The 16,025-nt window shown below is 44.4% G+C and overlaps 1 protein-coding gene across 19 annotated transcripts in view; it reads right to left on the bottom strand.

Annotated features, from left to right (window-relative positions):
* Positions 1-3,102: 3,102 nt before the first annotated feature.
* LOC110533873 (unconventional myosin-XVIIIa) overlaps positions 3,103-16,025 on the bottom strand; it is a 106,589-nt gene continuing 93,666 nt past the window's right edge. For 8 of the 19 annotated variants that reach the window (XM_090186612.1, XM_090186614.1, XM_090186624.1 and 5 more), the window contains 5 exons: positions 15,860-16,002; positions 15,281-15,325; positions 11,424-11,546; positions 9,200-10,682; positions 3,103-5,601 (listed from right to left, as the gene is read on the bottom strand). In XM_090186612.1, coding sequence (XP_090042738.1) covers positions 9,215-10,682; positions 11,424-11,546; positions 15,281-15,325; positions 15,860-16,002 — 1,779 coding nt within the window. In that variant the 3' untranslated portion in view covers positions 3,103-5,601; positions 9,200-9,214. The remainder of the gene's footprint in view (positions 5,602-9,199; positions 10,683-11,423; positions 11,547-15,280; positions 15,326-15,859; positions 16,003-16,025) is intronic. The other 11 variants (XM_090186620.1, XM_090186622.1, XM_090186627.1 and 8 more) reach the window with 4 other exon arrangements.

The following is a 16,025-nucleotide window of genomic DNA, read 5'->3' as shown; positions in this document are numbered from 1 at the left end:
AATACTTCAAGTGTGGCCCTAGTAACATGGTGTGGCAGCATATCGACTCATTGCAATAGAGAGCTACGGGGGGCCACGACAGCGAGTGAAACTCGAATAACAGTTGTTGTAGAACTAAGGATTACTCACCCCGTACTGGAGGAATACTTTTTCTTTAATGAGACCGACGAGAAGGATTTACTTCAGACACCCGACAAGGCCCTCATCCCCATCATTCGCAGGAGAAAGAGATGGAGGTATGGAAGACGAAGGTCCGGGTGCCTTGTCTGTCGCTGAGAAGGTAATCCACCTTTACCGTCAGTCCTATTAGCCAACGTACGATCAATCGATAATAATATAGACGAACTATGATAATGTATATCCTACCAACGGGACATTAAAAACTGTAATATCTTGTGTTTCACAGAGTCGTGGCTGAACGACGACATGAATAACATACAGCTGGCATGTTTTAAGCTTTTTTGGCAGGATAGAACAGCGGCCTCTGGTAAGACCAGGAGTGGCATTCTATGTATTTTGTAAACAACAGCTGGTGCACGAAATTTAAGGAAGCCTCGAGGTTTTGCTCACCTGAGGTAGATTATCTCAAGATAAGCTGTAGACCACACTATTTACCAAGAGAGTTTTCATCTGTATTTTTTGTAGCCGTCTATTTACCACCACAAACGGATGCTGGCACTAAGACCGCAGTCAACCAGCTGTATAAGGCCGTAAGAAAACAGGAAAACGCTCATCCAGCAGCGCTCCTAGTGGCTGGGGACTTTAATGCAGGGAAACTTAAATCCATTTTACTTCATTTTTACCAGCATGTTATATGTGCAACCAGAAGAAAAAAAACTCTAGACCACCTTTACTCCACACACAGAGATGCAGACAAAGCTCTCCCTCGCCCTCCATTTGGCAAATCTGACCATAACTCTATCCTCCTGATTCCTGCTTACAAGCTAAATCTAAAGCAGGAAGCACAGGGGACTCGGTCAATAAGAAAGTGGTTAGATGAAGCAGATGCTAAGCTATAGGACTGTTTTGCTAGTACAGATTGGAATATGTTCCGGGATTCTTCCAAAGGCATTGAGGAGTACGCCACATCACTGGCTTCATCAATAAGTGCCTCAACGACGTCATCTCCACAGTGATCGTACATACATACCCCAACCAGAAGCCATGGATTACAGGCAAATATCTCACTGAGCTAAAGGGTAGAGCTTCTGCTTTCAAGAAGCGGGACTCTAACCCGGAATCTTATAAGAAATCACACTTTGCCCTCCGACGATCCATCAAACAGGCAAAGCATCAATACAGGACTAAGATGGAATCGTACTACACCGGCTCAGACACTCGTTGGATGTGGCAGGGCTTGCAACCTATTACAGACTACAAAGGGAAGCACAGCTGCGAGCTGCCCAGTGACACGAGCCTACCAGACGAGCTAAATTACTTCTATGCTCGCTTCAAGGCAAGTAACACTGAAGCATGCATGAGAGCATCAGCAGTTCCGGACGACTGTGTGATCCCGCTCTCCGTAGCCGATGTAAGACCTTTAAACATGTCAACATTCACAAGGCCGCATGGCCAGACAGATTACCAGGACGTGTACTCCGAGCATGCACTGACCATCTGGCAAGTGTCATCACTGACACTTCAACAACACATCTGTCACGCTGATCCAAAACACGGAGGCCCCTCAGGAGTGTTTGATCAGTCCCTCCTGTGCTCCCTGTTCACTCATGACTGCATGGCCAGGCACGACTCCAACACCATCATCAAGTTTGCAGATGACACAAGAGTGGTAGGCCTGATCACCAACAATGATGAGACAGCCTATATGGAGGTCAGAGACCTGAACAGCTAATTAAAGGGTTACCCAGAACCTTCTTTTACGCTGCTGCTACTCTCTGTTTACTATCTATGCATAGTCACTTTAACTCTACCTACATGCACATATTGCACATTGACTCTGTACCGTACCCCCTGTATATAGCCTCGCTATTGTTATTTTACTGCTGCTGTTTAATTATTTACTTTTATTTTCAATTTTTTTACTTCTTAAAGCATTGTTGGTTAAGGGCTTGAAAGCATTTCTACACCTGTTGTATTTGGCGAATGTGACAAATAAAATATGATTTGGTAAACAACTAAAGAGCTCAGCTAAAAGCGCTGCCTGCCTTTGTTAGGCTGACCCCCCACCCCCTCCACCGGGTTGTGTAACAACGTTACTGCCAAAGAGGTGAAACCAGGAGAATTTAATCTGCCACTCAGTGGAAAGGATTTAAGTAAAGACAGACACACATCCACTCAGACTCACACTAGTCAGATTATGGGGACATCTCCCCTTCATAGGGTGCAGCACAGAACGGTTCGAGGAATAGAGGATTCCAGATTGGGTTGATGGGGGATTCTAGATACTAAACAGGGGATTCGTTTGAACATCGAAGTTAGTCTGAATGTCAACAAATGTACTGCGCTATACTCATTAGTTACTTAGCATCTATGTAAGCCTCACTTCTCTAACACAATGCCTGATTGTCAAGTTTGTTTCTTAGTGATTGCTTTTGTTGATGGAAATGTACCATGTTTAGGCCTAGATTCAATCAGATCGTTAACCGGCGAAAGCCGACACCCGCATAGCTAATGTTTTGGTGGTGTCGGAGGTGTAACTGCTTTGGAGCTGTCAAATGGGTGAGCAGCCACACCCGTCCCACTAACATTAGAAGTTCAGAACGTGTGTAGGCTTTCTAGAAATAATGACACTGACGCGGATCTGATTTAATAGAGCCCTTATAGCTTAATGTAAGATGATCTAGTTGCATAGCAGTGAGAGTGAGCAGTGTTCATACATTTGTCTGGTGTCTGGTGTCTGGTTGTAATTATTCATTTCAATTGTGTTTGTTTTCCCTCTCCTCTACAGGGGGAAGATGGATGGTATGATCAAGTGATGCACTTGAGGAGATGAGGAAAAACAAGTCAAGCACATCAGTAAAATGTTCCTGCTGTTTTCAATAAATAACTCTCCTTATTTCCATCCAAACATTTCCGTCTGATGACTAATTCAGCTCCAAACTATAACCGTGTTACCATTCCACCACGCAATAAGACACAATGTTACTGTAAACAAACCCCTGCATTTATTTACATTCAAATGAATGCCAGAAAAAGCATTCCTATCACAAGTGGTCAATTGTTCAATATCATGAAAATAAACAAACCTGTTTGAAAAGCTATGATGAATATACAATCAATTTCAAACATGTTATATATTAATATTTTGGAAAGCCAACAATGCCTATTCAGATGCAAAAACAAACATTTAACAGACATATTTTTATTTAACAAATCCCAACGCAGAAGCATTGACAAAGTGTCCAGTGTTCCGTATTATATTCGTACCTAATGCATAAAAAAAACTAGAAGTGTGAAAACAAGAAAATATATGCAAATAGTCTGTCCCACACACATGAACAGACAGAAGCAACGGAAACATGGACACACACACAGATATACACGTGTGTACATACGCAAACACCCTTCACCACACTATTCTACATAGAGATACAACATTTGCATATTTATTAATAAATTAATAAGGTCACGTTAATCTAAAGGATATCATTGTCACTCAGTAAGGCCAAATACAGATACAGTGTATCCTACATGAGCAAATTCTTCCAGGGATCTCAGAGAATTTTATACTGAACAAAAATAGAAAACGCAACATGCAACAATTTCAAAGATTTGACTGAGTTACAGTTCATATAAGGAAATCAGTCAATTGAAATAAGTTGTCCCTCACATGACTGGGCAGGGGCGCAGCCGTGGGTGGGCCTATGAGAGATTGGCCCACCCACTGGGGAGCAAGGCACTGCCAATTAGAAGGATTTTTTCTACACAAAAGTTGTTTTTTTTACAGACAGGAATACTCCTCAGCTGTCCGGGTGGCTGATCTCAGACGATCCAGCAGGTGAAGAAGCCAGATGTGGAGGTCCTGGGCTGGCGTGGCTACACGTGGTCTGTTGGACATACTGCCAAATTCTCTAAAACAACATTGGAGGCAGCTTATGGTAGAGAAATTAAATTCTCTGACAACAGCTCTGGTGGATATTCCTGCAGTCAGCATGCCAATTGCACAGTCCCTCAAAACTTTGTGTTGTGCACATTTTAGAGCCTTTTATATTGCGCAGCACAAGGTGCACCTGTGTAATGATCATGCTGTTTAATCAGCCTCTTGATATGCCACATCTGTCAGGTGGATGGATTCTCTTGGCAGAGGAGAAATGCTCACTAACAGGGATGTAAAAAAAAATTGGGAGAAATCTCAAGATTTGAGAGAAATAAGCTTTCTGTGGATTTGGTAAAATTCTGGGATATTTTATTTCAGTTCATGAAATCATGATACCAACACTTCACATGTTGCGTTTATATTTTCGTTCAGTATACATTATAACTTTTGTGGCATCCATGTTTTTCCCCATAAGGGAGGTGGGCTTATAGCACTTAGGCCATTTGTCAAAAAAAAAGAAAAAGATGTAATTCCTATTCTTTTTTATATCCAGCGCATGTGTATCTTGAAAGATGAAGATCCCTAGAAAGCCCCCCGTCACAACAGATAGTAAATATATTCCCTTTGAAAACCAACAGACATGACACGAGGAGACAAAAGCATGGCAGAGCTTTAAACGAGCAAGACCAAAAACCATTCCAGCATGAACTACTGTATACAAATGTAGCAGATCCAATCCTTTTCCCTCAAAGCAGCTCCCCCTCCCGTTCAATAAGAACCATACTTTCCAACATTGATAGAAAAACAAAACAGTCTCGAAACAAGACAAGTCTTTCTTCTAGTTACTGATATTGGCTAAATATTGTTTGAAACGCATGACCAGAGACAGTCCAAACACATGTAGAGGAGACAATGGCATTTCTAAGTGCTAAAGAGGATAAGCTGGACTGTCAGGCATATGGGCCTGCAGTGAGAGGTCACATTGTAAGGGAGACTTAAACCGATCCTGCTACAGTCATTTGAATAAACCACAAGCTCTCCAGTCCTCAAACAACAGATGACAGCAGGAGCATAAGTTAGCCTATGAAAAGCAGTTCTCTTAAATAAGCCAGTGGTAATAAGCTCTACAGATATATCTTAAAATATGCCATTGGTGCTAAGCTCTATACTTATATTGATTCAAAGCTGCAGAGCTGAGGTGGCCACTATGCTGTAAGATTCTATGATGGAATTTCACTTTTCCAAATCACCCTGTAAAGAATTCTTCAAAGCTCTTAGTAGCATCCATTGAGATTGAACCACGGTGAGTTCCACAGTATGTGCACTCTGACCTTCCCCTGTTCTTGCATCTGGTTCTAGCTAGCATTGCTCACCGATGTTCAAATGAGGATGGTATGGGGAGATGTATTTTGATTAAATAAATCATTATATCTGTCTCTGGTGTGTTCGTGTAGGATGGTGGTGGTAGTGAGAGATGTGACAGTCTCTGTTACGCTGTGGACTCTGCCAGCTTGCTATCACTGTCACTTTCCTTCAGGGAGTGTCTGCTCGAACGCCTCTCCTCTTTGTCCTCTTCACTGAGGTGTCTCCGGTACAGAGGAGGGCTGTGGGAGGAGAGGACAAGAGAGAGCTTTTTATATAGGAGAAACGCTGCTGAATTGAACCCTGCCTGAAAACTATGGGTGCTTGAGATTTGCAAAGGTCACAGGTCACATATTAAGCCTACTGACTCCATCTTCCTCCGTGGGTCAGGGCCAAGGTCAGCAGTATAAGCTGCTTGAATAGAAACACAGCACATTACCCCTTTCAAAGTAACATTCAATGCTGGAGCAAAGATCATGCATGGCTGCCAATAGCCAAACAAACCAAAACACTGCAACATTACTAGATCCACAACACTAGTTTCATGCACAAAAAAACAGTACAGGTTTTCAAAGTCAGAATGTGGACCTGTGTTTTTTCTAACTCAGTTTTGTCCAGTGTTATATTCATTTCTCTTGAAGCTTTTCATAATCGCCATATGGTGAGATGGAAGGACAGGCTGAAAATAGAAAAGGTCCAAGGTAGGACAGTTTAGCGTTCTGGTTTACGCTTTCATTACCCTTCGGGGGCTAACACAGAGCTTCGAAGTTGATGAAACAAGGACAAAGCAGTGGTACAGTGACTATACACTACATGGCCAAAAGTATGTGGACACCTGCTCATCAAACATCTCATTCCAAAATCATGGCCATTAATATGGAGTTGGTCCCCCTCTACTCTACTGGGAAGGCTTTCCACTAGATGTTGGAACATTGCTGCACGGACTTGCTTCAATTCAGCCACAATGGCATTAGGTGTTCAATGGGGTTCAGGTTAGAGCTCTGTGCAGGCCACAATGATCTCGACAAACCATTTATGTGTGGACCTTGCTTTGCACACGGGGGCATTGTGATGCTAGACAATTTCGCTTCACAATAACAGCACTTACAGTTGACCGGGGCAGCTCTTGCAGGGGCAGACATTTCAGGAACTGACTTGTTGGAAAGGTGGCATCCTGTGACGGTGCCATGTTGAAAGTCACTGAACTCTTCTGTACGGGCCATTCTACTGCCAATGTTTGTCTATATAGATTGGATGGCTGTGTGCTCGATTTTATACACCAGTAGCCAAATCCACTCGTTTGACGGGGTGTCCATCTACTTTTGGCCATGTAGTGTGGCACGCAGACTCTGCAGGAAAGCTGAGTAACACCACCTCTTCAGACCAAGTGGCTCTGCCCACTTGTTTCTATTATTATTGTCATGCTGTTGAAGTAACGGACCTACCGTATGTAAACGGTTCCCCTCAATCCAGCATATTAAATACATGGTGGATATATGCTAATGCAGTAATCAGTGTTCATGTTCAATCAGGTCTACAGTTATGTCTTGTTGAGGCCCGGAGGGAGCACATTTAAAGTGGCCATGCTTGATGGATGGTTGTCTAGTAATATGTGCACCAACATGCAGTTAGCTTCCTCACCATCACCAAGCACCATGTTCAGGGAAGAAATCTCTATTGTCCCTTTGCACTCGTACCCGTATACGGGTTGAAAATTGAAGATTTAGGCACAGATAAACGCCTAAATTGGAACGCAGTGGCCGTACAGTGACATGCTATACTGTACCTGACGTCGAAGCTCTGGCTCTTCGCATGACAGCCGTTTGAAACTTGAGCACCTCTCGCAAAAAGATGTTGTCCCCATCCCTCCTGCTAATTTGGCAACATTTTGGGGGGCACATGTTTTGTTGTCGGGAGTGCGGGAAATGCTAGAAATTAAGATGGCTATGTGTTTTGAAAGATGAGAAGTTGTGGATTATAACAAATGTCGCTTTGATGTCATAAAAGCAAGCGTAACACCGGTGAATCCAAATGTGCACTTCACATTTCCACATCCGAAAGCTCAAGTCATACGCAGTGTCAACGTCTATGATCACTATGTTTGATGTACAGTTACAAGATGACATGTCATCATATCCTGGGTTGTTCTGAACAGAAAGAGCCCGTTTGTCTATTGTGAAGAACATTTGCAGCAGCACAGGCACTATCATCGGTTTGCCTGAATTGCACTGTGAAAGCCTAACTCTGTAATCTCATATTTTATAACTTACCTAGTCATTTTGGCAATAGAACAGACTTTCAAAAACTGCCCACCTGATCTAGATTGTGATTTTTGGTTTGCGTAAACAACAGTAACTGTGTAATTGCGGGATGCAGGGTTGTGTTCCAAACAAAACAACTACAAGTGTGCTTGCCCTAGTTCCTCAACGGCACAGCTAGGAGAGCTCAAAAAACACCTTATAGTTGAAGACTCTTTTTTGAGTCATAAAAGTGCATTGAAATTGCTTAGGAACTGTGCACACTTTGGAGAGACCAGATAGTCCTCTCAAACCCGTATCTTTGTTTTTTGTCTTTGTCTCGCATCTACCTCACATTTTCCAGGAATATTCTTATCATGTTGATAATGTATCTAGACTATCTTCAGATTTCTTTACCAACAAATGCAGCAAAAAAGTACAGTCAATGTAAAACATAAAATCAACAGTGTAATGTTTGGATTCAGTCTTGTGTCAGATGAACTGTTGTGTCCTCGCCTTTGGTCTAATAATTTCCCCTTTCAACTGTTCCTTTCAAATGTTACCCTTTTCATGCATTAGCTTTTCATATTTTCTTCTGTAAGAAGTATCTCAATTTAGCCTTATCTATAGAGGCCAACTCCCACGAGTGTGAAGGGTTAACATGCAGAGACAATGTGTCCTGTTTTATTTCCTCAGGGACGGGAACCCGGCGCCACAACGCATGTTTCATTTAGCAATGGTCATGAGTCATCACTACAATTCAGAAAGAAAGGCATTGTGGTATTTCACATCAACCCGGATACACATCGAGTGGAGGAACACTTATGGCCTAAACTTGTGTTTATGTCAAATGAATAAGTATGTAAAGAAATCAGATACACGTGTTGATGGTAATAATGCTACAAAATAAGTTTGTGGTCATACGCACATCCTTAAAAAACACATAGGTGCTGGGCTAATAAAGAATAATAGTATAGAACACCACTTGATTGACAAGGTTCCATCCGAAATGGATCTTCGTCAGGTCAAACACACTGAGTGCTCATAATAAATATGTACAAAATGACCAAGTGGGTAACCTGGAAGGCAAAACAAATCAAAGTTAAGTGACATACTCAGGCAAGAAATGGTCTGACATCAAACTCTTGATTCAGACCTCTAGGAGACATGGTACACAAACAGTGAATCCAATTACAATTCTCTTCTCGATAATAGATTATCAGTATCTCCGCTCCACCTGGGAGTCATGACATGTTCGATGCCAATGTATCTCAGAGCGAATGTTGTGGCGATATTTATTATGTTCTGGAACCATTCCATGCACCCATTCCATTGTTATTTAATTATTAGAGATATACAAACGTTTGTTGCACCCACCATGTGCCATGGCCGCAATGGTCATGTGAGGTGAAATGTGGATGTTTTGGGATGTGAACGCTCAGTGTGTTTGACCTGACGAAAATCCATTTCGGATGGAAACCTTGTCAATAAAGTGGTGAATTGGGAGCTTTAACAGTGTACGGGCCTGCTTGTTCTATACTTTAAAGTCAACATGCTTGGTTAGTCACACCATGCTTTCACTCCATTCCCAGGCATCACCTACTGCTAGCCAGGGGCTTTAGTCACTATCAGGCTTGTAGAGATATTTCATCACCATGCTGTCCATCTTCTTCTTCTTTTTCTTCTCATCCTTCTTACTTGGGGGTCTCTGTTCAGCGGCATCTTCCTCATCTGAGGCAGGGCGGGCTGGACCTCTCTTCACACTGTTGGAGCTGCGGTAGGAGACGGTGGAGGCCGAGCTGGAGGAAGAGGAGGACTCCGAAGAGGAAGATTCAGACTCGCTCTCTTTCTTCCTGGAGCCCTTCCTGGACTTCTTTCCCTTCTTCTTGGAGCTCTTCCTGCTGTGGCGGTCATCGGAGTCTGAGGAGCTGTCTGAGGAGCTCTTCTTCTTGGCCTTGCCTCTGCGGGAGCTGGAGCTGCTGGTGCTGTGGGAGCTGAAGCTGCTGGAGGACCTGGTGCTGTAGTCCACTGCCGAGCCAGACGCTGAGCGACGCACGCTGGATGCACTACGGCCCAGACCCTCGTCATCCCCCTTCACACTGTTCCGGTCATCCTCATCTTTATTTACCTCATTCTCTTCCTCGTCGTCAGACTCGTCCAGTTTGCTGCGTTTGAACTTGATGGGCTTGAAGCTGAGGACCTCATTGATAGCCTTCTCCAGGTCAGGGTCAAGGTAGTTGCGGTGGGTGACAGCCTTAATGTCAGAGGTGTCTGGGGGGTTGTCGTCAGAGGAGCGAGGCTGGGCCGGGGTGGAGAAGCTGCGGCCTAGGGAGTGGGGGCTGTAGGCAGAGGTTCCCTGACTGAAGGCCATGCTCAGAGCATCATCATCGTCGTCCATGCGCAGGCCGAACTCACTGAGCCGGCTGCTGCGGGCCACAGATATACGGGAGTCAGCCTTGCTCACGCTGCCGGGGCTGCGACCACCAGTGCGCCTGCTCATGCTGGGGCTGACCGAGGTCCCGTATGAATCGCTACGCCCATCATCCTTCCAGGAGGTGCTACGTCGCAAGCCACGAGGGCTGGTACGACTAACACTGGTGATGCTGCTAATGGTGGACATATTGTCATCATCCATGTTTGGCATGGCTCTACGGCTGGACCTGCTAGGGGCCAGGGAGGACACCATGGAGTCCTTGTCAAAGTCAGGGCTGTGTGGGGCCCAGCGGCGCTCCAGACCCTTCCTGGCCCTGCTGGTGGCCTCAGAGTAGGCCTGGGAGATGACCGAACCACGGTCATCATCATCTTGTGACTTCTTCCTGTCATCCTGGTCTGTAGACTTAGACTTGGCCTTGCGTAGGGAGGAGCGGTCCGGGGTGTCGGACTGTTCCTTTAGCGTACTGAAGAGGGAGCTCTCGTCCCCCTGGCCTCCAATGGAGTCTTTCAGGTTGGAACGCTTCCTGTAGCTAAGGGAACTCATCACAGACACCGATCTGCTGTCTACTTCTTTGCCTTCTTTGCCTTCCTTGCTACCTTCTTTAATCTCCTTAACCTCTTTGCCTTCCTTGGCATCTACATTCACTGCATATCTGAGATGCCATGAAGAGGAGGGTGTAGGAACAAGAACACCATGGAAACAATCAACAGAGACACAGAGAAACATAGAGAGAGAAAAGATGAGAATTTACAGACAATGAAATTCTGAAATTAAAAGTTCAGAAGGATGAAATGCATATGATTGAATCCCTGAAGTGTAGAATGCTTGTCAACATTCCCCAAATATTCCAGCAGCATCTAACTGAAGTTCCTGATGACACTTTGTCCTCTGAAGTGAGTGTAATAAGGAAAGTTAAGTGGTGAGTCGATCTGCTAAAGCTCGTCAAAAAGAGCAGGTATATATTTGGGGCTATCCTGTGCTGTCTGCCAGGGGGGAGGAAATGCATTCATCTCAGGCAGAGCAGAGAGAGGGGCCATTTAGCAGGTTTGCCAGCTGGCCTTGGGCCACTTCAATAAATCTGACAGGCAGCACAGCGCCCGTATCCCTCTTCCCTCTGCTGTGCCGCCTGCTGTCATTAGAGGGATGACAGGAAGGCAGAGAGAAATGACACCTAATCTCATGAAATACTCACCCTTCCATTCCACCCTGCCTCAGCTAATCCTGGGCTCTTTAGCTCTCAGCAGGGTAAACTCATATAGAAATGGGATGGGATTGAGGAAGCCATCACTGCTTTATCAGGGCCCAGCCAGAAGGAAGGGGGATGATAACATAATGAGGAGGCTGTCGACTGAGGAGGCTGATAGACAGACAGACAAGTCAAGACAAGACTGACCTGGAGTTCTTCAGACTGCCCTCGTCTGACAGAGTCTTGGTGGAGCCCTTATTCTTGGACAGCCAGGACTTGACCCCGTCCACACGGTCCTCCACCTCTGAGTCCGTGTCCGACTCATCACCACTGTGAGGAAGACAGGAGAGCAAACAGTGTTGTTATGTTGCTGTTGGTGTTGGCAGGAGGCAGAGCTGTTTAAAAAGAGTCATCTGGGAGGGTTAGCGAGGATCCTCCATCGAGGAAAACTGTTGGTTTGGACAGGAAGTACAACACAGACAAATCCTATGTTTTGAATGTCATAAAGACAACAGCTTTCTGATTTAGTTAGTCAGACAGCATCTGTATTCCATTCATTGTGACAGTAACCTGGGGTTGAGCAATGCAAAGGCAGACAGTCACAACAAGCTTTAGGGAGACAACAGCAGTCTGTTAACGTAGAGCGATGACAGACCTAGAATTTTGCACCCAGTCGCAAACTAGTTTACCAGTCAAAATCTAGTGTTGGACTCTGCTACTTCCTGAATATTGATACAAAAAAATATCAGCCACAAAGCTAAAGTTCGCCAAAGTAAGTTTGATGAAAAACCAAGAAGCCTCATTTAAAAGAGAGAAAAAAAATGATATTAGATATTGGTGCATACATAAATATGAATGTGTATAGTCCTGAGTGCTTTCTCTTCCCCTGTTAAATGTATAATCGCTTATGATGGGGGCGGTCGGGCGAAACGAGTCATGGTGCCTCCGAGCACAGCGGAATGCAAATGAATGGAGCTCATGAAGGCGTAATTAACTCTGTGGCCATAGCGAGGCTTTTAGGATGTCTGTGGCGAGTGGCTGAGCGCGGCCTGTTGATGTAGATTGTTATTGGGGCTGAGCCGATGAGATGGCCCTCTAGCCCCGGCCTTGACAATAACAAGCAGTAAACAGATACTGGAGGGAACCCGAGGAGAAATGATATTAGATCACGCTTGGGAAAGGTCGGCGGGAGCATTTCCATCCTGATTCATCTGTTCCTCAATACTGCAGAGGTGAAGCTTCTCTGACACTGTATTATGCATGTGTTGCTTGATGGACGGGACGGACGGACGGACGGACAGGGGAGTAGGAGAGGTGAGGGGAGAGGGGGAGGGGGCCACCCACAGGGGCTAAAGTCTTAGGTAATGGACAAACGCGTCTGGGAACAATTAAGCCTAGCAGTGTTCATTCGTTTCTAGTACCAGAATGAACTATACATGAACATTGACAGAAAAGAGCAACAATTTGGATCATAACCAACAACATTCAGTCTCTGCATCAATCCAAACAACAATTCCAGCGTCTGTTGTGACGTGACATCAATCAAAATGGCACTATTTTGAGATGAGTGATAAACACCAAAAGCAAAGGACAGGTTTCCTTTCTTATTTGACCAGCTTATCTGGCAAGGCTGTGGGACAGGATGCAAAGTGCTTATCATGAGCCAACATAGTGCATCTTATTCAAAGAGGTCTCAGATGATGGCTTTCTTTAATGGTATAGACCGCTGGGCTGCATCGCCCTGCTCACATTTACATGCCTGCTATTAAAGCCTCCCACTGCAGAGAGCAATACAGCGGTATATCATACATTCAATCAAGTCTCCATGAACAAAGTGTTTGTGTTGCCTCCCCTCTCTGCATGTGCAGAACCACATTTACCTGCATAGAGACAGAGATGTGCTCTCAGAATGGCATACAGTACACAGCGGCAGGAAGTAGGGGTGCTGAGGGTGCTGCAGCACCCCCTGATAAATCACTAAAAATTGTGGCCGTCTGGACATGGACATTTGCTACCTTACTAGACTCAGTCATTTAGGGTCTCTCTCATTTTCAATGTATCAAACAAAGCTTTCTGGGGAAAGACAGTTTACGGACTGTCTCCCACATGCAAGGCAAAACTAATCTCTTTTTCCCACAGACCGAAACACACAAACACCTGCACTGGAGCAGCTGTGGGACAGAGGCGCCTTGTAATCGAGTGCTTTGCAAATCGTGTCACACACAATTTATGTCTTTGGCCTCACACCACTGGCTAAGCAGCGCTGAGGCTCCAGGGAGCAAACAAGCACAGAGAATTTAGAGCCCGACATTAATCGCTTATGACAATCGGCCTCCACTGGTTGTATATCTCTGTCCCACATACCTACAGTACATCCTCATGAAGCTCCATAGGGATGGTTCCTGTCTACAGTACATCCTCATGAAGCTCCATAGGGATGGTGCCTGTCTACAGTACATCCTCATGAAGCTCAAAAGGGATGGTTCCTGTCTACAGTATATCCTCATGAAGCTCCATAGGGATGGTTCCTGTCTACAGTATTCTACACTTGCATCCTCTTGGTCCCAGCATTTCCTATCATGGTCAAACAGTTCACTGATTACGGCAGAGACAGGTCCATTAAATCCATGTTATTTGAGCAGTGTGCGCAGTACACTGTGTACACACAGACTCACATACTCTACAGTCTTCAAAGGCCTGTACTGTTCAGGATATGTTTGTGTGATCTTCTTATGGCCGTGAAAGGGTACATTGGATAAAGAACTGCCTGAAAATGAAGAGTGCACTGGAAAGGTTGACACCCTTCCTTCCCTCTTAATGTTTCAAAGTACATCTCAGATAACCTGGAAAGAGACGTCCAAAGGTTTCATACCGATTCATTATTCGTTATCCCCTTCACACGCACACAAAAACCATTCCTACCATTGTCACCTTTTATTGGTGCAATTACTCAAATCCAGATCAAAAATAAGTCCTAATCTACCAGAACATTCCCTTCACAATTCGATGGCAAATCAATTCTTCCATTAATGTTTAGCTCGCTGCTATTACATACAGATCAAAAGGGAGAACAAATTTGCTCCTAAGTAACCATGGTGATCCACTTTCTTTTCTCTTGAGCACAGCTAAGTGAGGAATCCACAAGCTTGATGCTGATGTACAGACAGACACCGTGCACTGTGCTGAATCACATGAGCTGCCTGTCTGATGGCAAATGAATGAATAACAATGAGAGAAATTGACTCACAGGGCAGCGAAGTGTTCTCTCTTGGAACAAGCAATTAGAGGTTAATACTGACACAACTAAAACATGCTGCGAAAATGAACTGCAGACACTAACTACAAATCACATACAAAGCACCCTCTTTCATTCAAAATTGTGACGCACGTTTGCATTCTTCCGTCAAGACATGACGAGCTACACTGGAATTGGAATGTTAACTTTAATTATGGGGCTTTAGAATAAATGATTTTATGTCCGAGTCCAAAGTGATTAAGACAGCACGGTGACTTGAGTAGAGCAAGCTAGGCGCTGCGAAACAAGCAGCTCAGCCTACCACACCATCACAGAGAGTTGTAAACGAGTAAACAAAGACTCAACCTTTTGTTATTAATAGGTTATACTGTATAGAAATCCACCAATGCGCTTGAACACAGTGAAATGAGTTAGTGGGTCCTCAAAAGCATGAATGTAAAATAGCATGTCACATAACAGAGAGTGAAGGTCCATGGTTGTTGCCTAAAATGGGACAATGGTTCATGATATTTCATTGGAGAGTGATGCAGTATCGACAGGTATTCCATGACCGTGTTTAATTCAAAAATAAAATAAAATAGATAGCATTTTTTTTCTCACAGCGGTCAGCATCCCTCAAACAGTAGGTTTGTAGAGATGCTCATCTTAAAGTAGTTAGAACTAAGTTCCTTCCGCTCAAAATGTCATCGTTAAACAGCAGAAGTGCAACGTCTCCCTAATACAGCATCATTCTCTCGTGGGACGAGGATTTTAAAAACTCGAAAGCAAACAATAATGGGAAAAGAAAGGATGCATTGTCTGTTCTTACGTTTTGTTCTTTCGTTTCTGATACTTTGTCACCATGTCTTGTAAACTGGGCGATGAGTGGGAGAGGAAACAAAAGAGAAAGAGAAAAAGAGAGGAACAGAAAAGGAGAAATACAGTTAACAGTTTGAGACCAACCCAACCGGGGATGTAGTGTGCCCCAGGATAGATAGAGCTTCATTGTGTGTGAAAAGAAGACAAGGCGGCTCAAAATAATTTGCTGCAGAAAATCTAATGAACATCTCTCCATACTGCACGGTTTTGGGCAGTGATTCAGAATACCAGCTCACTCATCCTCTCTCTGACCTCACTGTTTAAAAGGGAGTCTAAACTCACTCTCAGAGGCCTTGTATGGCAACAGTGTTTACTTCAGTGGGCCTCAGAGGTAGTGTAACCCTGAACATGCCAATAAAAGAGACCTCAGCAGGCAGCTAAACAAGTGGACAAACCAACAAAGAATCAGGAAACGGGATTAAAGCAGGACAGACATTAAATAACAGGCAGTTGTTTTCTGTCAACTTTATTACAACTTTATTACAAAGAGAATCTGTCCTCCGACTGAAGGAGAGAGGGGGGCACCTACTTGTTCACGAGGTCATCGTCACCGTCACTGTCGACCATCTCATCCTCTATGGCGGCCTGCAAGTCTCCAATCCTCTTGAAGGCCAGCTTGAGATCTGCCTGCAGACTCTGATTGGCTGCCTCCAGACTCTCTATGTCCATTTCCTGATGGATCATAATGCAGAGTA

Source organism: Oncorhynchus mykiss, chromosome 10, assembly GCF_057628025.1.
Source record: "Oncorhynchus mykiss isolate SJ-2025 chromosome 10, ASM5762802v1, whole genome shotgun sequence".
NCBI classification, from domain to species: domain Eukaryota; kingdom Metazoa; phylum Chordata; class Actinopteri; order Salmoniformes; family Salmonidae; genus Oncorhynchus; species Oncorhynchus mykiss.
Note: the sequence above shows the minus strand (reverse complement) of the source record. Positions and strands in the feature narration are given on the sequence as shown.